General features: G+C 32.9%; 2 protein-coding genes, 1 long non-coding RNA gene and 1 pseudogene across 12 annotated transcripts in view; 3 read left to right on the forward strand and 1 right to left on the reverse strand.

Moving 5' to 3' along the window:
- Positions 1–1,028, forward strand: part of LOC129322205 (probable disease resistance protein At4g27220) — a 37,228-nt gene extending 36,200 nt beyond the window's left edge. For 5 of the 9 annotated variants that reach the window (XM_054968356.1, XM_054968354.1, XM_054968358.1 and 2 more), the window contains one exon: positions 467–1,008. In XM_054968356.1, coding sequence (XP_054824331.1) covers positions 467–1,003 — 537 coding nt within the window. In that variant the 3' untranslated portion in view covers positions 1,004–1,008. Of the gene's footprint in view, positions 1–466 lie in introns of all 9 variants that reach the window. The other 4 variants (XM_054968360.1, XM_054968361.1, XM_054968362.1 and 1 more) reach the window with 4 other exon arrangements.
- Positions 1,008–9,095, forward strand: LOC129322207 (uncharacterized). Its single transcript, XM_054968363.1, has 11 exons — positions 1,008–1,197; positions 1,328–2,146; positions 2,240–2,420; positions 2,760–2,849; positions 2,983–3,075; positions 3,839–3,931; positions 4,491–4,574; positions 7,636–7,707; positions 7,992–8,006; positions 8,150–8,227; positions 8,328–9,095. Exons 2-11 carry the CDS (start codon positions 1,373–1,375, stop codon positions 8,816–8,818), a joined length of 1,971 nt encoding a protein of 656 aa, XP_054824338.1. The 5' UTR covers positions 1,008–1,197; positions 1,328–1,372; the 3' UTR covers positions 8,819–9,095.
- Positions 9,096–11,610: 2,515 nt separating this feature from the next.
- LOC129284645 (uncharacterized) lies at positions 11,611–14,349 on the reverse strand. 2 transcript variants are annotated; one of them, XR_008586903.1, is made up of 3 exons: positions 14,108–14,349; positions 13,448–13,502; positions 11,611–11,960 (listed from the first exon to the last, which is right to left on the reverse strand). It is a non-coding gene; the product is annotated as an uncharacterized LOC129284645 (long non-coding RNA). The 2 variants fall into 2 exon arrangements; XR_008586904.1 differs by having other exon boundaries at positions 13,452–13,502; positions 14,108–14,348.
- Positions 14,350–16,965: 2,616 nt separating this feature from the next.
- LOC129322475 (uncharacterized) lies at positions 16,966–18,890 on the forward strand (annotated as a pseudogene).
- The last annotated feature ends 3,502 nt before the right edge of the window (positions 18,891–22,392 follow it).

Here is a 22,392-nt window from a genome sequence, read left to right on the forward strand (position 1 = left end):
AAATGACAGCAAAAACAATAAAATTTTGTGCAATACACCACGGTGCATGGTGCTTGAGCCACGGCATGTGACACAAAAAACAATTACTTACTTTTTCTTCCTCTTTCCATACCTAGGTGGCTTGCCATCAATCCGAAACCACATCTAGGGCTGAAATCACAATAAATACACCAAGTTAAACCCCTTTGGCCACACACCTCATTAACTCAATAATTACCCTCATTAGGTTAATAAACTAAGGTTAAATTGTCCTGGATGTTACAATACTCTAATTTAAACATGGAGATAGTTAACTAGAGAATACTACTTATGCAGATAGTGGTTTATGCCTACAATTTCTTTTGACATACTATGGTTGCGATTTTCTTCTGTTTTTTTCCTTTTCTTTATATAAGTATCTAATATCATTGTTTAATGTGTTTTAAATCAATTTTATTATCACTTACCTTGATAATTATTTGGACAGGCGGCATTTAGTAGCTTCAATCATTTGGAATTATTTGAATATCTAGAGCTGAAACAACTATGGTATGACCAGGTTGTGCATAAAATATTCTGTAATGTGAAGCATTTGGTGGTGCATAAATGTTCATTTTTATCCAACATCATTTTTTCATCAAATTTACTGCAATTGCTATATATATTGGAGGAACTGGAAGTAACAGAGTGTGATTCATTAGAAGCAGTATTTGATATAAAAGATGACAGAGTAGTGATGGAATCAAAGGAAACTAGTCGGTTGAAAAAAATAACACTCTCGGGGCTTCCAAATTTGAAACACGTGTGGAATAAAGAAGTGGCAAAAATAATCAGCTTTGGAAATTTACAGGTTTTGAAAGTTGACAAATGCCAACAACTAAAAAGTTTGTTTTCCATCTCACTATGCCAAGGCTTGAGGCAACTTGAAGAGCTGAACATTGAATCTTGTGATGGTGTCAAGGAAATTGTTGCAAATGAAGGATTAGAGGAACTTACGCTTGATTTTCCTCGGTTAAACTGTTGAGGCTAATTGAATTAACACAGCTCACTGGTTTCTATCCAAAAAGATATATACTAGAGTGTCCTTCACTGAAGATACTAAATGTCTATAGATGTGAAGAATTGCAAATATTTTCATTTGGCCATCTGAATTCCCAACAGCATGTAGTAGGTGACGTTAAATTACAAAATCAACGAGCTTTGTTTCATATTGAAAAGGTACGCACCTTCTTTTTCTATTTATTTAATTAATTGATCTGTTTTTAATCGTTCTCTCTAAACAAGAAATCAGTTCAGTTATCTTCTTAGTTGATCAAATGATTAAATAAACAATATTGACGTTTTTCAGGTATCTCAAAACTTGGAAGAGTTGTCATTAAATGAAAAGGATGCCATGAGGATACTGAATGACAATTATGAAGAAAATCTGTTTCAAAGCATAGAAATCCTTCGTTTGCAATATTTTCATAGAACTCCGATTACTTTTCTAAGTGATTTGATTGGAAGATTTCCAAATGCAACAACGCTTCAAGTACGTTGCAGTTCTTTTGAAACACTTTTTCCCCTTGAGGAAACTGGACATTGCAGCATTAAAATCCCCACCAAAATAAAAAATCTGTGGCTTTTTCAACTGGAGCAGCTAGAGCATATATGGGATGACAACTCTCCAACAGATGCCCTTGTTCTGAACCTTGAAGACCTGACTGTAAGGGAATGCTCTATGTTAATGAGATTGGCACCACCTTTGGCATCTTTCATAAAATTAACTTCCTTGGAAGTGGAAGATTGCAATGGGTTAATGTACTTCATGACATCTTTCACTGCAAAAAGTCTCGTCCACCTCACAAGCTTGACAGTTAGCAATTGTGGGAAGCTAGAGGAGATTGTGATGACAAACAGAGAAGAATCAGAGGAAGAGATCAAATTTGAAAGCTTGAAGTATTTGGAACTAAATAGCCTATCAAGTTTTAAAAGCTTTTGTTGCGGGAAACACATCTTCATTTTCCCATCTCTGCTGGGATTAAAAGTGACAAGATGCCATAAAATGCAAAATTTCTCATGTGGATTCATTGTGGCCCCATTTCTGAAATTTGTAGAAGTGGAAAATAGAAAAAAATGCTGGAAAGAGTCCCTCAATATCACTATCAAGCAGATGTTCTTAGACAAGGTACGTATATTAAAATCTAAATGTATGTTTTGAGCCTGGGTCTGGAAAAACTACAAAGTAATACAAAGATGTTTGTTTAACTCATTCAATCAGGCAATTGTAGAAGAGGTTGAAAGGGACAACGAGGAATCTTCAAGTAGCAGTCAAAGGCATGAAACAAGTGCGAGTACGAGCAGAGCATCAAGCTCCGAGGAGCATGGAGCCCAATCAAAGGCCAATAAGATTGTAGATTTGGGGAAGCAACAAATACACAAACTTCCAATTCCACATTCAGGTATACATTCGTGATTAATTACTTGATTCAAAATCAAATAAATGGCATTTAATTTTCAAATAATTTTAATAATATATTAAAGCAATGCAAATAAAATTTTGTCTAGTACATAATATTTAATTTAATCCATTACGTCAAAAATAATATTTATATGGAATCATTTAAGAGTACGGCTTAACAAAAACTTCTCTCCTGATGACAATTTGTCCAATCAAATCACCGTTTTTATATTGTCAACATGGAACACATTAACGGACGTCTTTTGCGTGAGGAAGAAAATTATTTTTATTATTGTTACGTCCTCATGTCATTCTATTCTTATTTATTTTATTTACTTAGGTATCGTCGCTCATAAGATGCATGAAATCATTCAGCTGCCCCTGGATCAAGTTAGTCAAAACACATTAAGCCTCCCAAAAGTTGATGCAGGTATGGATCATGTTACAATATTACCATTATTTTTTTTTTGGAGCAAAGTAATTCATTTGTATTTTGCTAAAATATTATTCTCATTTTATTTTGTGAAACCTGTTTATTTAAAATGACGTTTGCATATGTTTAGCCTTTGGGGCTGAAGAGATGAATGAGACCCTTCAAACGCCATTTGCTGAAGCCGTTGAAAACACATTAACTCATACCTCAATTCAAGAAACAGGTACTGATGATCTTTTTTGTGGTTCCAATTTTCATTAAGGATTTGTTCAACCAAATAGATGCCTAAAAACAGATAAGGTAACCAATGCATTTTTCAATTTTTTGAAAAGAAAGGAGAAAAAAAAGTCTTTGCCAAAATTCTGCAGCATCATTCTTTTTGTCTCCCTCACTTTTTTTTTTTTTAAATTTTGTATAGCTACTAGGAATGAGGAAGAATATGAAACGATCAAAAAATTAAACCCTTCACACAAACTACCCAAATTGGATTGAACTGTCTCAACACAAGAAGTAATAGATCCTAGATTTTTGTCAGTTTGTTCAAATATTAGTGAACTTAATATGAGAAGTCCCACACATTTAAACTCTAATTTGTTATAGTAATATCTGGCTTAAGTGATTATTACAATTCTATGTTGTGCGGACTGAAATTTACCGGAAGAATCACAAGACATTTAAGGCTGCGCTAGTGACAATTTATTCCACCAGTCCACAACCTCTAGAAATTGCCAACAATCAAGAAAGTAATATGCGTATTTTTTAACCTTTTTTTTCCCACAAATTCATTTTTAATTTATTAATTGATATGTTTCTGGCTCTCTGCACCATATGAATTAAAATATATTAGAAAAATTGCATGACCCAAAAATGCTTCTCGCTGAGAATCTAACCCAAAGTGCTTTGTTATATGGCATGATTCTTTGTCCCATTGATTTTTGGCTTAACAAGTGATTTCAACTTTTTATTAAAAAAATCATATGATTCAGATATTCGGACACAAAAGATGCATGAAACATTCAAGACTCCTCCATTTCAAGCTGCTCAAAATGAAATAAGCCCTATTATGGCTCATAATACAGGTAATGATATTATGTTTTAGCTACCATAACTCGAGGAATGGTTCAAGCTGCCCAAAATGCATTGAATTCTAACTCATGTTCAACCAAACCAACAGCTCAGTAATTGTTGATAAAGAGGAAAGTAATGATTTTTTTTAACCTTTTTGGAAGGAAATTACTTTTTTTCATAAAAATATTGTGCAATTGTGTGTTTATTTTTTTGATTATTTTTTAAGCTACTGGGAATTGAGAGATGGATGAGACTATTAACAAACCATTAATTCAAATTGATCAAGACAAAATAAGGCTGGCCATAATACAAAACACAGGCTCGTATCATGTTTTATTGTCTTCAAATTGATTTGAATGATTTTGAGCTTCTATTTTATGTTTGATGATCATTTGGATTAATTATTAACTATTCTAAAGTTTTGATTTTAATCATGTTTTGTAGTCTCCAACTCATCATAAATGACCTCGATTACTTTGTTATATTATATTTGATGAATTTTCGATATTATACTCTTGCTTAATTAGCTAATGATTCTAGCTCTCTATTATGTTAATTGAAATTTATCAGAAGAATCAAATGACTCCAAAATTGTTCGCAACGAAAATTTGTCCAATTTGGCCACAACCTTTGTAATTGGCGACACAAAGCAAGGTAATGGATATTTTACTCTTTTGAAGGAAATAATTTTTTTATAGTTTCTTTTGTTGGACTCTATATTACTCAACTCTGGACTGAAAAATAACGTCCATTCATTTAACAATAAAAAATAAAAAATCGTTCTCATCCTGGAATTCACATAACCTATATATACTAATCAAAACATGATACAATCACTTTCCCTAATTGGCTTCGGCCTAACATAATCAACACTATTTGACTTAACACTTCCCCTCAAGTCAGGGTCATACAAATTAAAGATCCCTAACTTGCCTAATATGTGTTTATGCATGTTCCATCCAAGTGCCTTAGTTAGAATGCCAGCCTGTTGGTTGTAGGATCTCACATGATGAAAGCTTAATCAATTTTTGTTGAAGTTTTTCGCTAACAAAGTGGCAATCTATCTCAATATGCTTTATCCACTATTGAAAAACAGCGTTGGTTGCCATGTGAATATCAGCCTTGCTATCACATTGTATGTCAGCTGGTCTTGTCCTCTTAATTCCTGGATCTGCCATCAACCCCAAAATCCAAGTAATTTCTGCTGTCATGATGGCCAGAGCTCCGTATTCTGCCTCCACCGAAGATTGTGATACTGTGTTCTGTTTCTTTGACTTCCAGGAGACAAGTGAGTCTCCAATCTTGACAGTATAACCAATCACAGATCTCTATGAGTCTGAACAAGTGCCCCGGTCCGAATCACAGAATGATATAAGCTACATGTCGTTATTTGATGATGGAAGTATACCAAGAGCTGGGTTTCCTTTGAGATATCTTACTACTACCAAGGCAGCGTCCATATGAGATTTCTTCGGCTTCTCCATGAATTGACTTAGCACCTATACAGGAAAGCAAATGTTAGGTCTAGTCATAGTTGAGTACAGTAATTTCCCAACAAGCTATCTATAAGAATCAGAATTAGAGAGAAAGTAATCAGTCTTTTGTTTCTTCTCTTTCTTACCATTCTTCTTTCTTTTATCACGAATATCATGAGGCAGATGGATATTCTGCTCCATTGGAGTACCAATGAGCTTAGTAGCACTCATCCTTGTGTCAACAGGGAGATCTAAAACATATTTTCTTTAATTCAAAGCTATTCATTTTTCAGATTTGGCAACTTTTAATTCTAAAAATATCTCAAAACTCCTAAATCTTTAATTTTAAAATTACTGTACAGGTGTGTCTTTACTTTATTTATTTCATCTAAGCTACTCCCAGTGACAACTAGATCATCCACAAAAACAATGACTATGACCACTTTCTCCCCCTTTCACTTTATGAAAGGAGAATAATCCTAATGACTCTATCTAAAACCCCAATCAACTAAAGCCTTGGTCGACTTAATATTCCACTGCCTAAAGGCTTGTTTCAGCCCATACAGTGATTTAGCAAGCCTACAAACTCTATTAGATTTAGTTGGTTAAAACCCTTTAGGCATACGCATGAAGATCTCTTCATCCAGATTTCCTTGAAGGAGTGCATTGTGGACATCCATCTGAAATATGGGTGGTTTGTGGACAGCAGCCAGTTTGAGAACAATACGCAGCGTTACCATCTTGAGTGCTGGAGAAAAGGTCTCTGAGTAATTAATCCCCTCCTTTTAGTTGTAGCCTTTGGCCACAAGTCGAGGTTTTAATTTGTCTAAATGCCATCTATTTTATACTTTACTTTGAATACCCATTTGCATTCAATGGGCTTCTTTCCTCATGGTAAATCCACCACATCCCAAGTATGGCTTGCCTCTGGAGCCCGAATTTCATCCTTCATCGCTTGCAACCATTGAGGATCTCTAATGGCCTCTTCGTACAAACCTGGTTCACAAATAGAATCAATATTTGAAATAAAATTTTTGTAAGAAGAAGAGATAGAGGAATAAGACAAGTAAGCTTGAATTGGATATGAAGGAGATACTCCCTGTGCAGGTTTGGTGCTATAAACTGACTGGATTATCCCTCTTAGTGATGGATCTGAATCCGGTAAACCAGAACAGTCATAATCTGTCAACCACGCAGGCTTCTTTCTCCCACTTGTAGGCCTAGGGGCTGTGATGAAGGAGCAGGAGGAGGGAGTGATGGTTCTGGATCTACAGGAGTTTCAGTTTGGGTTGGGTTTTCATCAAGGCGTGTATCAAGTTGTATTTCTTGCTGGTTCTTTGGAGAGAAATCTGTGACAGTATCATATATAAGGGGACTTGCTGTGGGAGCTTTCCCCCCCCCCCCCTTGATTGATATTCATATGATCTTTAAATGGGAAGCAGTGCTCAATGAAAACAACATGGCGACTAGCAAATAAAGATTTAGTTGTGAGATTATATAATAAATAGCCTTTATTAGTTCTTGGGTATCCCAAAAAAACACAAGGATCAGCTTTAGGTTCCAATTTATCGTAGTTATGTTACCTGAAGGCAAAAGCAAGGCAACCAAAAATTTTTAAATGATGCAATTCAGGAGCAGAATTATGAATAATTTCGTAAGGGGATTTAAAATTCAAAATTTTACTTGGAGTTATGTTAATCAAAGAGACAGCTGTTTTAACACATTCCCCCCAAAATCTTAGAGGCACTCATGATTGAGAAATTCAGTGCCATTTATCACTTCTGATTATTTTAACAGTAATACCAAACTTATTTTGGATATAAGCTAAAAAAAAAAAAAAAGATTCAATATGACCAGAAACCTCACTCTTATGTTTAAGCAAAATAACCAAGTACCCCGTGAAAAATCATCAACAATAGTAAAAGAATAACGAAAACCTTGGTCTGTAGGTTCTTTATAAGGTCCCACACATCCATATGCAAAAGATGGAAGCAAGAGACAGATTTAGTATCACTATTCATAAAGGGAAGCCAAGGCTGTTTAGCCTGGATACAAATATCACAAGAACTAGAATCTATATCAACAACAGAGTGTCTGAGAGTTTCAAGGTGCTTCAGAACACGAAAAGAAGCATGGCCTAACCTACAGTGTCATATTTGACTTAACATCTTTGAATTAACACCTTTCTCAGAGAAAAAATCATCTTATTTAATGTTCTATGTTTATCATTGTTTATTTAGCTATTGGAACTCAAGATATAGATGAAACCATTGACAAGGATGGAGGGAGCCTTTCAAAAGCCCAAAACTCAGGTTCTTATCTTATTTAGTCTCCTTTTTTTATAAATATTTTCTTTGGATTAATTAATGATTATAATTTCCATTTTAATTAAAATCAACGAGAAAAATCACGTTTTATTTATTGGGGCTCAAGGGATGTGTGACACAATAAAAAAGCCTTCATCCCAAGCTTTTCAAAATGTACTAAACTCTACCACGATTGAAAATATTGGTACTAATTTTGTTTTGCAAGCTGTGACTTCACATGAATCAATGACTGAATACTAAAGGATTATTTTCCTTAATTTATTTTGCAGGTTCTACTGGTTCAGGTATGGTTCTCAAGTTTCAACTTTATTTTTCTCACTGGTCTTTATCAATGTTTTGTAATTCATTGTTCATTCTAGCATTGTGTAATTAATCCTCAATAATTAATATCCCTAACTCTCTATTGTTTAAATTGAAAATATACTAGACAAATCCCCTTTCCTAGGAACACTTCCAAATGAGAGTTTGCCAAGCCAGACTTCTAACTATACTGAATATACAGCAAGTAATGCATTTTTAGCTTTTAAAAACGAAAAATAATAACTTTTTTAAAAAAATTATAAAACTATATCCATCTTATTTTCTTATGTATCTTTTTGATTCAGCAATCGATCCATCAACTTCACGAGCTCCAGAAGCCATGACTTCATCAATGTTAGCATCAGATGCTGACAGCAACTACAAGTGGATGGTTGACATTTCAGTACAGAACTTGCCATATCTGGAGGCTGGATTGAATTGTCATCCTCAAGTCCTTGATTGGCTCAATACAAAGCGACAAAGAGTATTTGCTTCCTTATTCGCCGACGTCAGTCGCATTTTGAGGACCACTCGAAGACGTGACTTGACAAAGGATGATCGAAACCACATCAGAGACTGTTGTATTGCCTTAAAAGCAGTTGGTTTTGATGGTTCTTGGCTCAGTTACGTGCATGGTTGCATTGAGAGCTGTGTTGATGGCGATGAACTCAACAGAAAGCTTGAAGAGGCTGAAGCTAAAGCTTCCACTCTTAGAACTGAGTTAGTGTCTGTTGAGGCATCCTTAGTCTCATTGCGAGATGAGGCCAGCAGGCTCGATCATTTTATTGAGCCATGAAGATGAGGTTCACACTCATCCTTGCTTGACTGGTTCAATACAGCAATATGTTTGCTTCCTCTTTCTTAATGTTGTTTCTTGACACTTCCATTAATTATCAGCACACTATATTTTCTTCGGCATGCTGGTTTTTAGTCTATCTGCATATCAATAGTAATCTCTCATTTGTATCCCATTTAGTTGTTCTGTATGTTAGGTATTGAAGGAATTGGCAATTTCATATCCTTCTCTGGATACTATTCTAATAAAATTAAATGAACTAGGATTTTGCACTGAAGATATATATATATATATATATATTTAGTTACAGAGCAACAACATGTCATAAGGCTAATGCAACCCAGAGCACATATGACATGTCTATGGGATCAACCATTGATTTTGAATTTGATTATCTTTTCGGATGATATATGATGATTCTGAGTTTATTTCTAAGCTTGCTTCGCCAGAACTGAAATCTGCTTGTTCATATCTTGAAACAAAAATAGGAAGGCGTCGATAAAATCAATTAAGGGTTCCAGATTCACCTTCTTGGGAACTTTGATAATAAAAATAGTGTTCTAGTTGAAGGTATGGAAATTAAAAATGGGAAATATGAAGGGATTAAAAAAAATTTACTCCTTGTCTCATTATTCTATGCTGTTGCCTCATAGTTGTCCTTCTTTACTAAATATAAAAATATGATTAAAAAAGAGAGAAAGCAAAGGAAAAGGAACATGAGAATGTGATCATAAAGACTTGGTTTATTGTAGCATCAATCACGTTGTTCTCTCGTGTTGCCGTTTCATAGTTCCCCTGTTCAATGAAACCTTTGTCTTTCTGATAGTGTTATTAACAAACTGATAAATGCATTGTCTATGTTCCTATTATTCTTCATAACTATTTTTCTGGAAACCCATTATTGAAAATGCTATGAAAAACAGGACAAAGCAGAGAAACTGGCATCTAATATATTTTACTTTTTTTGTAATTTTGCCTCAAAATGAATTCACCCAAGTTTTGTTTTGCCCCCTCACCCCAAAAAAAAAAAAAAAATTGCCCCAGGTATTCTCTTTATTGTAAACTAATATGCTTATTTTAAAATTTTTGAATGGATCGTAGGTACTTTTACCTAAATTGGAAACAATGATAATAAAAGGGATACAAAACTTGAAGACAATATAGCATCTTTCCATCATCACTCCAAATTTCATGAGCAACTTCTAGATCTTGAGAGTAAAAAAAGAAAAAGAACAGAGAAAATTGAGAATATATTTCTATCATAGATGAAAGGAGCTTTTGCAAGTCTGGAGATTTTGAAGGTTAAAGATAGGTAACTTGGTGCAAGAGATATTCTGGTCGGGTGTTCAACTGTTGATGACATGGGAAGCGTTGAGGGTACAACACAGCTCAAGAATGTGACCCTCCTTCGATTGCCAAGGTTGAAACAAATATGAAACAGACATCCTCAATCAAGTTTTCCCTTTAAGAATCTGCAAGTTGTGCTGTTGAAGACTGTAAAATTCCATAATATCTTTTTCCATTCTCCATAACCCTGAACCTCCCCCAACTTGCAACTTGAACAAATTATAATAAAAGAAGTAGAAAATAGGAAGGATATTGTCTTAAAGAAAGACTTGCCCTTGGATTATCTTGCCAAATTTGAATTTAATCACTTGACCAGCTTAGTGCTTTTCAAATTACATGTGCAATATACACCTTTTTATTACCAAAACAACACTTTTTATTACCAAAACAACACTTTAACACGTCATTGTGATAATTAAAACTAGATTAAAATCTCAATTAAAAGTTATCACAACTTAAAGACTTAGAAGTAAATGGTCCAAAATGTTGGAATAGCAAAAAAATCCTTTTTGAATATTGTTTGAGCTAGAACACAGGCCCGTTTTTTTAAAAAGCCCGAATAGCCGAGCTCCTTCGAGCTTCGGGTGCCTGAATACCCAAATTTTATTTTAAAAATTATTTTTAATTTAAATTTTTATTTTAAAATTAATTATTTTATTTTATAAAAAATAATAAAATATATTTTTTTGATACTTAAATGATGTCTGAGACTCAAATATATGATATTTCAGTATAAAATAACCTAAAAATTAAAAAAATTAATTAATATTTATTATATATTAAAAATAAAAAATTTTTATTCGGATATTCGTGGCCCGAGCCCGAATAGGCCTGAACATAAAAAAAATCTATTTTTTAAAGCCCGACCTTAAAATTTTTCGGGTGAGTTCGAGCTAGCTCGTCGAGTTCAACCCGAATTACCGGCTCTAGTTTGAACTCAATCCATAGTTTAAAATGAGTCAAATAGAATAACAGAAGCATGGAAACAATCAGCATTTGAAACAATGTGAAATAGTTTAGAATTTCTCTAGAATCTAGCTCATTTGCCGCTACACAAACCACACTCACCACAGCAGATGGCATAGAGGGATAGGTCCCTCAACGCACATTGCGTCGTAGCTCGTGCCTACTGTCATAACAATACTTTGAACTTTTAAAATGCATCGTTTCGCCATCTGACATATAATTTAAATGGTTCAAATGTTCACATGAATCTTTTCGAGCCCTCTAACTAATGATATCGATCTCACACTCAAATTCAAAACCATTGAAAAGATACATACATAAACCCAAAATGATTCATCTTCATTTCAAAACACACCCAATGGTATCCAAAACCCACAGCTTAGTGCTACTATCTTTGAAACCACTTTAACCAACTTAAATGGACCATACACGACATATAAAACTAATAATATCACACTAATAACCTTTCACCCACAAAATAATCATCAAACCCCCAATTCTCAACAATACAATGGGGTAGATCAAATTTCAACATAATTATTCTTTTGGTCATTTTCATACACACCATCTTACTATAACATCACTTATATTAATATCTTAACCTAACACACTCATTTAACCACTATAACATCAATGCTAGGCTAAGATACGCACACATTTCGCAAATCCTCATACAAGTGAGGACAAAACAAATGGAATACTCTTAAGTTAGCATAATAGCTTAACATATTCGTTACAAACCCAAAATAACAATGAAGAGAGCTATACAAATGTAGCCCTCAGTCCTCGACAATGCCTTTCTTCCCTTTACTCTTATTGAAGCCCTCACCTGTGTAAAATATAACCACAGGGTGAGATGAACATCTCAGTAACAGAATAATTCACTATTATTAATTAACATGCACAACCATTAGGAGTAAAGCTAATATACACAAAAACATGCCTTTAGTACAATCTACATAATCTTTTCAATCCCCATGATTCATCTCCACTCTAACAGGATCATTCTACCATCTAAGCTTCCATATCACCCCAACTGAAACTATAAAGTTTTGGACCAAGTGCACATTCACAATAGTCTGAGCTCACCTTCAGTGGTAGGATAACCCGGTCAAAAGTGTCTTATCCCACTTTCGAACTATAATCTCCCCCTATCGCACATGAGTTAGGGTGTCGTTACTCCAACACCACATCATCGATGCTAATGAGCGTCAATCTCCAATACCGTATCCCACATAGATATTAAAGAGATAATCTCCAACACTCTGCCCCACAAGGCACTAAAGAAATACATGTCATATGAATTTTCACTACTCTTTCTTATGGATGAACTCCCACCCCCTATCATGATCATGCTCACACATTTCATACATAATACATATTCATATTCAATTCTCATTAATTTCATATAAAACTTTAATAATCTTCAATGTTTGAAAATCATTTCACATGCACAAAATCATATTACAATATGCGATGCTTCAAAATCACACGTAGAAAACATATATATACACACACACACACACACACTCATAAACAGTTAATTGATATAATCAAATAGTATAAATTAGGGAAAGTCTAAAAAATTTCATAAATTTGCTTCATCCGCTGCAGTGCAAGCCTCACATACCACGGTGGATGGTACAGAGGGACTATGTCCTTATCTGTGTAGTGCACCACAACATGACTGTCATAAGCCACATCGCATCCCTAGCAAACTACTATGATAATAGCACTTCAGGCTAACTTTTGAAGTGCATCATTTTGTCATCCGACATTCGATTCAAGTGATTAAATGTCCACACCTAGCTCTTTGAGCCACCTAACTATTGGCACCAGTCTCACCCAAATTTTAAACCAATTGAAAGTTAGACACCCAGACTCAAAATAATACCTTTTCTTTCCAAAACAACAATCAAAATGTTCAAACTCACATATCAAGTGCTAATAGCTGTGGTACCACTTGAACAAACTCAAATGAACTACAAATAAGCTGTTTGCACAATTAAACCACAACAATAACATTTCAAACACAAATTGATCATCCAAATTCCAAATTAGCATAATCCAAAGAGGGGTGGCAACAATTCCTTAATCATACACATGGCCAAACAAATACACCAATTAACATAAAATCAACTTACACTAACATCTCGACCTCTCATAACCATTACATTACAATTATAACATTTCAGGTTGAGATACTCACAGTTTACAACAATACTCATATAAGTGAAAACAAAATAACATATGAACCTAAGTTGACATAAATATATACAATTTGGTACAAAACAACAGAAAGGGAAAGAAGTATACAAACATGTCCTTTTAATGCTTAGCGGCTCTCCTTCTTTCCCTTCGTGTTTGCCGGCTGTAAAATGTAACCACAGAGTAAGTATAAAGTGAAATAAAAAAAAATGATTTACTATTTCGAGAAGATCAAAATACTCATAAAATAAAATAAAAAATCAAACTGGCCACCACCCATCAGATCTCAAACGTCCGGCAACCCACACCCGAACCCTCAAAGACCAATTCAGGGCAGCTCAATTCGATCCAATCTCCGAATCAAATTATTAAAGAAAATCAAACAATAATATAACTCTTAATTCAAAACAAAGGCTAATATAATATCAATTCGATCCCATCTCAATGCACACCGACAGAATTCAAAACAAAGGATTCAGAGATTGATATTAAAGCCAAACCTTCGGCCACCCATACCAACATATTCATATCGAAAACCGCAAAAAAAAAAAACAAATAAAGACAAAACAAAATTCATCCATAGCCGCAGCTGAACAAATCGAACAAAATGAGCCAGCAATCAACGAATAGATCTGGAGATGCAACAAAGTCAGAAATTGAAGAAAAATGCATCAATGTTCGATCTCGAGATTGAAGAGGAAATCAAAGACGATTAGATTTAGATCAATCTAAATAAGAAATTGGTTTTGTCGGTTCCAGTGTCCGTACAGTGGAGGATATGGGTTTCCCTCCAGATGTGGGACGCCCTGGACGAGGTCGAGGAGGAGGCCGTTCCGATGCCGGCTTTTTTGGTCCGCTGCCATGCGGGTCCATAGCCCACCTCGATCGCTTTGCCGTCGGCTTCAACCTCTACTGTCGAGCTCTGTTGTCACCGATGGGAGCCAAGCTGGGTAGCCGTAAGGAAGAGAGGAGATAGCTAGAGCTTAGGGCAATAACGGAACGGATTCGCCTCCCTTGAGGTGGAGACTTAATTTGAATTATTCAGAATTAATCTGAACTTTTTAAATTTAATATTTTTATTTTTTATTTATATTTTTTAAATAAAAATATATAAAAATTATAAAAAAATTTAGTAAATATATTTATCAATCTAATAATTTAAATTTAATATAAATAGTCTAAAATTAATATTAAAATTTTTTAATAAATTTACTGTTCTGTTCAAAATATATTTACATTACCTAAAATATATCTGAAAAATTAATTTAATATTTTTATATTAAATTTGAATCATTTATGTTAAATATGAACAGTGAGATTGATCAATATATTTATTAAGTTTTTTTTCTAATTTTTATATATTTTTTATTTTAAAAATATAACTAAAAAATAAAAAATAAAAATATTAAATCTAGACCGTCTAAATTAAATCTGGACAATTCAAATTTATCTCTGCCTCAAAGGAAAGGCAGAAGAAACTTCTTTCAAAAGAAAGAAATTGACTCCCCGCACTTGGTATTCATTGTAGTGATGAGCATCGATACTCATGAGAGTCAAGAGCAATATTGACCCTCAATTTCAACCTTATTTGATCATTGTCATCTATATAAATTAATTTTTAAATATTTTTAATATTATATTTATTAAGATAAAAAATATAAAAAAATTTAATATTAAATTTGAACTAATTAAAATATATTTAAATAGTTAATTTGTAAAATTTATAAATTTTTAATATTAAATTAAGTTATCTAAATTATATATGAAATGTACAAAGTTTATCTGTATAGTTAAATTATAAAATTATAAAAAAATTAATATTAAATTTAACTACTAGATTAAATCTGTACTGGTCAGATTTATAATGAAAAGATGTATTAAAATTTTAAAATTTTTATGTTTTTTATATTAATAAATATAATATCAAAAATATTTAAAAAATTAATTTAAATAAACGAAAGAAATCAATTTAAATTAAAATAGAGGACGAGGAGGATGCGCACTCAGTGCGCACCATTTGCAATTCCTATTTTCTAGACCTTTAGTTGAATCAAAATTATAAAAATCTTAACATCTCAACATTGGTGAGATACAACTAAGCTAAGTACTTAGCGAGACCTTTTCAAAGTAATGAAATCTTGACACATGAAGCAGCATCCGCTTCACTTGTAGCAAAATTTTGGAGCGTGTAATGAACTCATCATCGGGCGACACCTTTGGCGCTTTAAACTGATGGTTTGATCTATTTAATTTTAAATTTTATTAATTAAATTAAACTGATCAATCAAAATATTTTGTTAAAAAACTGAATCAAAAAATAAAAATTCAATTCGATTTTCAATTTTAATTCATCTTTGCTCACCCGTAGTTTAGTGTGGTTAATATAAAATCAATTATTAAATTGTAGGTTAAGAGAAATTTCAATTAACTTATAAGTTAATTTTTTATTTAATCATTGAATAGTATGTTGAGGAAAAAATATAATAAAACTAAAATAATAAAATTAAATAAATTTAATTTATTTTGTTAATGAGAAAAATTAAATTTAAGTAATTGAATTATGATTGATTGTACTGTGTGTATTTAGTAATTTTCTTACTAAAAGAACCAAAAGCACATATAAACTTAATATGCAGGCAAGAAAACAAACAAATGAAATATAAAAAAGGGAATACTTCTATAGACAAAGACATTGGGGAAGGTATATCACCAATGTTGATTCCATCTGATTAACCGTCGTTGGCTACTTTGTTATTGATTCTCCAATCATGCAATGTAATTTATTTGCCAAAGCTCCTTTCTTTTTTTCTTTTCTTTTCTTTTCTTTTTTTTTTTTTTTTTTTTTTTTGTTAGAAGGGCAGGCACTATTGATCGAAGAGCTTACAATGCCATCAGGCTATAAGGCCGTTGGCAAAGCTGCTTTCAAAGACGACCAAGTTGCAACTTTTTTGCAAAAATGCGGCGCAGAAGAAATCTGCGTGACCTAAGCATATATCATAAGGACTTGCTGACACTGATATTTAATCAAAGCATTAGCCCACCTTCTAGATTTTCATTCCAACGGAGAAAATGATCCCCAAAAAAACAAGGTTACTGATTTCCCCACATGCATGCTAGAGCAACAACTGCAGTACAAGAGGGGATAAAGTTGGATAGGGCCATCGTCTTATCCAATAATTGGTGCATGGCCTGACACATCTGTTAGAAAGAAGCTAATCCAAACGAGCTTCATAGCACGTCACCATGATAGCTAAAATTCTCACAATCTGGTAGCCACATCAGACACTTGCTAATGCAGATGCAGGTCGAATCAGAACGGATAACGAGGATGAAGAACTCTCCTATCAAGCATTTAATATAGTTACATACACAAGGCTTGAATTGAGATTATTGGTTAACCACATATCATTAGGACTCACGGACACCGATATTTAATCAAGCATTAGCCCGCCTTTTAGACTTTCATTGAAACGAAGAAAATGACCAAAAAAAAAAACTAGGGCAACAAAAAAGCAATGTTTATTTCACAATTATGTAAAATGAATTTTAAATTGCCTTTACAGGAGAAAACAAATAGGACTAGAGGCCACACGAACTCAACCAAAAGTAGCGTGCTGGCAATCCACATGGAAAAGCCGGGATTCATCTTTGAGCTGCACCCAAGTTTGCTTTTTATGCTGTCTATTTTGCCGAAAGTGATTAGCTTTGACTTGGAAAGTTAGACCTTTTAGATTTAATGACTTGCAAGTTTTGCCATTCCTCTCCATGACTAGCTCTATGTTTCAAATCTTGCTGATATGAAAAGCTACTAGTGGCATTTCTGTGATTGTGTGGAAAAATAATGTGTCAATTCGGTATAAAAAGTTCGTGTAGCTTTGCAACATAACAGGGCGCTAGCAAGATATTCTACAAGATAAGTATTTCTCCATACATATACGACACACACAAGATGCCATGTGACATTAAACACCAATATCATATTGTTAGGATGTGTGACTTAGCTTGACATATTATATGAAAAAAGTCACACATCAATTAGAAAAGGGGTATATAAGCAAAAAAGACTCATAACTCAATGTCTTAAGATTTTGGGTTGAGATATATTGTCATGCTCACTTATATATAACACAACTGTACCTGGAAAATTTTGGATAGTATGGGTTGTTTTTAGGTGGAAAAAAAAGAGAGAGAGAGAGATAGTGGTATGAAGAAAGGAATTGTAGAACTAGCGGGTCATCATGAAAGCTTGCTTCATAAGGACCATCTTCAACTTTCTCTTTATCTTCTTCCCTTTCCATCTATCTCTCTTTTCCCCTCAGAAAGCTTCACTCATTCACAGAATCATCATAATCATCTCTTTCATATCTTCCCAAAACGTTGATGTCTCGCCTAAAGACTGACAAAGAAGCTTCAACCAGCAAAGAAGGCATGGACGAGCTTCTCCAACAGAGTCCAATCCAAAGTCAATCAGCTCAACATTCCCAGAATCATCAGAACCACAATTCAAGGCCTGGTTTCCACCTTCCATTCTCCGCGTCACCTCATCTCCACAAAACTCCTCCTCCTCCTCGTCGTTCTTTTCCCACTAGACCTTATTATTATTACAACTCCTCCTCTTCTCAACACCATGTTCAGCGCAAGAACTTCGGCGCCACACGTATAGATGACCTTTTTGCAGAGCCTTCTTCTTCGTCGTCGTCTTTTTCTTTCTCTGCTTCTGGGTATGCGGCTAAAGGGGAAATGAGAAGCAGAGGCAAAGCAGAAATAGGAAATAAGGATTTGGGTGGAAAAGGATAGAGCAGCAATGTGTTAGATAGTGTAGAGGATGCATGGAAGGTTGTGGTGGCTAAGTCACCAAATTTGCAGGTGGATGAGAAAGCAGAAGAGTTCATCAAGAAGTTTCACCAAGACATTGAGCTTCAGAAAGAGAGGTCTTTGCTTGAATTCCATGAGAGGCTAGCTCGCAGTACCTAAACTGATTAATTATTGGACAAAATTTAGGTATATAATTTTTTTAAGTGTTTACTAGAGAATTTGATAACAGATACTGAAAAAATTCCACCTTCATTAAGTTGACACATTGATTTGCAGGAGGTTTGGCTTTGGTTTTGGTTTTGGTTTTCTTTAATTTGGGTTCAGTCTCTGAAAGAAAAAGTAATCATACCAATACAAGGCTTTTGGAAAGAAGTGTGAAGATTATGTGTAGGAAAATTACTAGGCTTTTGTGAGATCATTTTTGGGCCTTTTTTCCATTCGTTGTTATTCTTTGTTGGCATGAAGGAGAGAGAATTGTGCTGTGGTTTTCATTATCTTAATCTGATAAATAAATTGTGGATACAATGAAGGTTTAAGTGTATTGTTTGTGTTCTCCTCGTAGTACTGTTTGGTGCACTTTGAGCTGCAAGTGTGAAGATTAAGTGTATTGTTTGAGCTTTGTTTTTCTTCAATTTGGGTTCAATATCTGAAAGAAAAAGTAACCATACAAATGCAAGGCTTTTGGAAAGAAGTGTGAAGATTATGTGTAGGAAAATTACTAGGCTTTTGTGAGATCATTTTTGGGCCTTTTTTCCCTTTTTGTTGTTATTCGTTGTTGGCATACAGCAGAGAGAATTGTGCTGTGGTTTTCAATGTCTTAATCTGATAAATAAATTGTGTACACAATGAAGTTGTAAGTGTATTGTTTGTTGTTTCCTAGCAGCACTGTTTTGGTGCTCTTTTTGTTTTAGATGAAGCATCAACCAAAATTGATCCTACAGAGAATGAATTTGATTATGCCAATAGGAATATTTTTTTTTGGGGGGGAGGGTGGGGAGTATATATACTCACGCTAACCCAAAATTACACTCCATTTGGTTTACGGTCAACTTAATATTGATGAAAAATAGCATTGAGATTGATAGTAAAATAAAATAAACTAACTAAAATAAAACAAATCAACAATATGCTATAGCACAATATAAGGTAATATAGGGCTTGCTTGGCAATCTATTCTCGTAACAGTTTTCTATTATTTAGAAGAAAAAATTGTTTGATAACATATTTTCAGAATGTGTTTTAGAGAATAATAAAAAAAAATAAATATTGTTTTGAAAAATAAAAAAAATAAAAAAAACTTTTAGATGTTTTGAGATTATTGTGGTAGAGAATAAGACAGAATGAGAAAAATATAGATTTTTATTTTTATATTTTTGTTATTAGAACATTCTTTGTAAAACAACAATTATTAAAACAATAAAATAAGAACAGTTTTAAACAAATCCATAATTTTTAACCCTTTACTCCATTGGAAATAACTTTAGTTCTGATTTCAAATGATAACTTGCAGGTGTGAATAACAGTATCATGATAGAAATACAAAGTTTACAACCATTCATTTATGCATTTAATCTCATCAACATGTAAGAAAATAGAAAACATTGCACATCAGGAGTGCAATTCAAGTTTTAGTCTTCTCTGGGAAGGTATTTTTTTTCCCCTTCAAAAAACATTAACAATGCCATTGCATATCATCAAAGTTTCAATTTATTAATATTTTTTTCAAAAAAATTATTAATAGTTTTAAATGGAATTGATAATAAGTCAAACCTTGTCCAACCCATCCTAACTTGAACATATGTTAAATATTTTTAGTTTTTTTGTGACTAATATTTTGTAAATGGTATTTATTTTTGGTTGAGTGTTATCATGAACTATATTATTTTTAAGATCTTTTTAAACATTTCTTATCACTACAATTTTTTTAATCTCTTTCAAAATTTAAAATTTAAAATTTATTTTTAACTTAATATTATGTAAACATAATTAATAATGGTTTATCATATGTAATTTTAAAAAAAAGTACTTTTGATTTTAATATTATTTTTATAAATAAAATATTTCAAATGATACTAATTATATTTTTTTAAAGAAACTTTTTCACATATTTTTCAAAAAAAAAATTATTTTTTAATTTTTTTTTTGGGCTGATAACGCCAAACCTAACTTGTAAATTTGAGCATCAAGCTGGTCCAAACTTCACATTGAGTAGGGCACTAAGTAGGGTTAAAGTCCAACATGACCCTACCCATATGCAACTTTAATTAAAACCTTACATTTCGGTGGAAAAAGAAAAAAAAAAAAAATTAATTAGCGCACACATTTAAGGCAGGAGAGATAATGTTTTTTATCTTTTGAACAATATACATAGAATTTGTATATTATAAAAAGTCTTAAAGTAAACTCTACAATTTATAGCAAAGACAAAGAAAGAGTGCGAGATGTGCCAACAAATTTTTGGAACCAATGCAAGTAAATTTTTGTATTGATAAGAGAATTTCTCTTCAAACAAGCAGTTCCTCCATTTAACCTAATTAATTTTTGTCCAAACACCAAATTAAACGCCCTGTTTTTTCCAAATAAAAAAACATATTAAGTTTAATAAACATTATTTCAGTAAAATATTTAAAATAAACTAAAATATGAAATAATTTTATGTTTTTAAAGAAGTCCATGTACTTCTGTAATTAATGAAAAGATATAAAATATTAATATTTAGGAAAAAAAAGAACTAATGTAACTCATATTTTTTCATGCTTCATTTTGATCTTTGTGAACACTGTATTTTGTTTGAATAGTTTATAAATATAATAATAATAAATTTAATAAAAAAATAAAATTTTAATAATATAGATGAAATAAAAAAATATTTAATTAACAAGTTTTAATTTTATTTTAACTTAAAAAATCTTTTGTTAATTAGTATTTTATTTTTTTTAGTTCATTAAAATAACTAAAAAAATATAAAAATAAAAAAATAAAATTTAATCTTTTTTAGGATTACATTTTCAAAAAAAATAATGATGATAATGAAATAAAGAAAATAAATAAATTTAATCTCTCTTCACAATTAATTTTAAAAATGAGAAATATCTTGTTTAAATTTTAAAAAATCTCTCCCAAATTCTCTCAACATAAAAAAATTATGAAAATCAACTTCTTAAAAATTAAATATTTTTAAATTCTTGTAGATCTAGTTGTTCCACTTATATGTGTGTGTATATATATAAAGAGATATTCTTATTTAATTCAAAATTAATTTTTTTTTTAAATCAGTAAACATAATTAACAAGCAAAAAAGAAAAATTATGATTTTTTTTTTTAAAATAATATAACCTGAAACCGAATCCAGCATTTAACCAGTGGTTCCAGTTTCTTCACTCAGTCAAAGCACAGAAGTGAAGAAAAGAGAGAGACGGAAAGAGCAGCCTTGGGCGTTCCTTCGGTTCAGAGCAGAGAACGCACACACGCAGAACCAGACGCAGCCAAAAGTAGGGAGCAGCCACCCACAAAAATACTTTTGACTGCGCAAAGAGGAACCCAGAGGTGAAAAGCAGACAAAAACGCACACACAATAGCAGACGAAAACACAGGGTAGAAAAAAAAAAAAAAAAAGCAAGGAGAGCAGACGATCGCACGCACATAAAGAAGACGAACATGCATTCAAATCTCACACGCTAGGTTCAGAAAACTCCTTCCCTGCTTCTACTTTCTGAAAAAAATGGAATGCTACCCAGATTTTTGGTTTTTCTTTTTCGTCTTCAATATAAGGGAGAGTCGAAGAGGGACCCAAAGGGAGAGAGAGGAGATCTCTGAGGATTTTTCGACTGAGTGTGGAAGAGAGACCGAGGGTCTGAGAACAAAATCTAGATATAAAGGGAAAAAAGAGAGATCGAGAGTTTGAGAGGGGAAGAGAAAAGGAAATTTGGGTTTGAGAGAAAGAGGGAACCGAGATCTTGAGAAAGTCCGAAAGAGATGGAGGGAAATTCAGAGGCTAGAGATAATCTGAGCTCATCGAGTGTGATTCGAGAAGGAATAGAGAGGCAAATTTGGGATATTCAGAGGAGGAAGAGGCATTGCACATGTTTCCTAATCTGCTTGCTTCTGGATTTAGAATGTTTTACATTTGATTTGAGTTTCTCATCTCCAAACAAATATTATGTTTAAATATCTCTTAAGTTTTGATCAGTGTTGGGGACCATAAAAAATTTTTAAACAAGAGGTTTACATGTGCCTAT

Source organism: Prosopis cineraria, unplaced genomic scaffold (assembly GCF_029017545.1).
Source record: "Prosopis cineraria cultivar Desert tree isolate PC_DT_omini unplaced genomic scaffold, ASM2901754v1 PC10, whole genome shotgun sequence".
NCBI classification, from domain to species: domain Eukaryota; kingdom Viridiplantae; phylum Streptophyta; class Magnoliopsida; order Fabales; family Fabaceae; genus Prosopis; species Prosopis cineraria.

Bases quoted from the DNA above. Each gene is read 5' to 3' on its own strand.
- LOC129322207 (XM_054968363.1), top strand. From the start codon at position 1,373: ATGAGGATACTGAATGACAATTATGAAGAAAATCTGTTTCAAAGCATA. The intron at 2,147-2,239 runs GTACGTATATTA...TCATTCAATCAG, and splicing joins AGCAGATGTTCTTAGACAAG to GCAATTGTAGAAGAGGTTGA. The intron at 3,076-3,838 runs GTACTGATGATC...CATATGATTCAG, and splicing joins TACCTCAATTCAAGAAACAG to ATATTCGGACACAAAAGATG.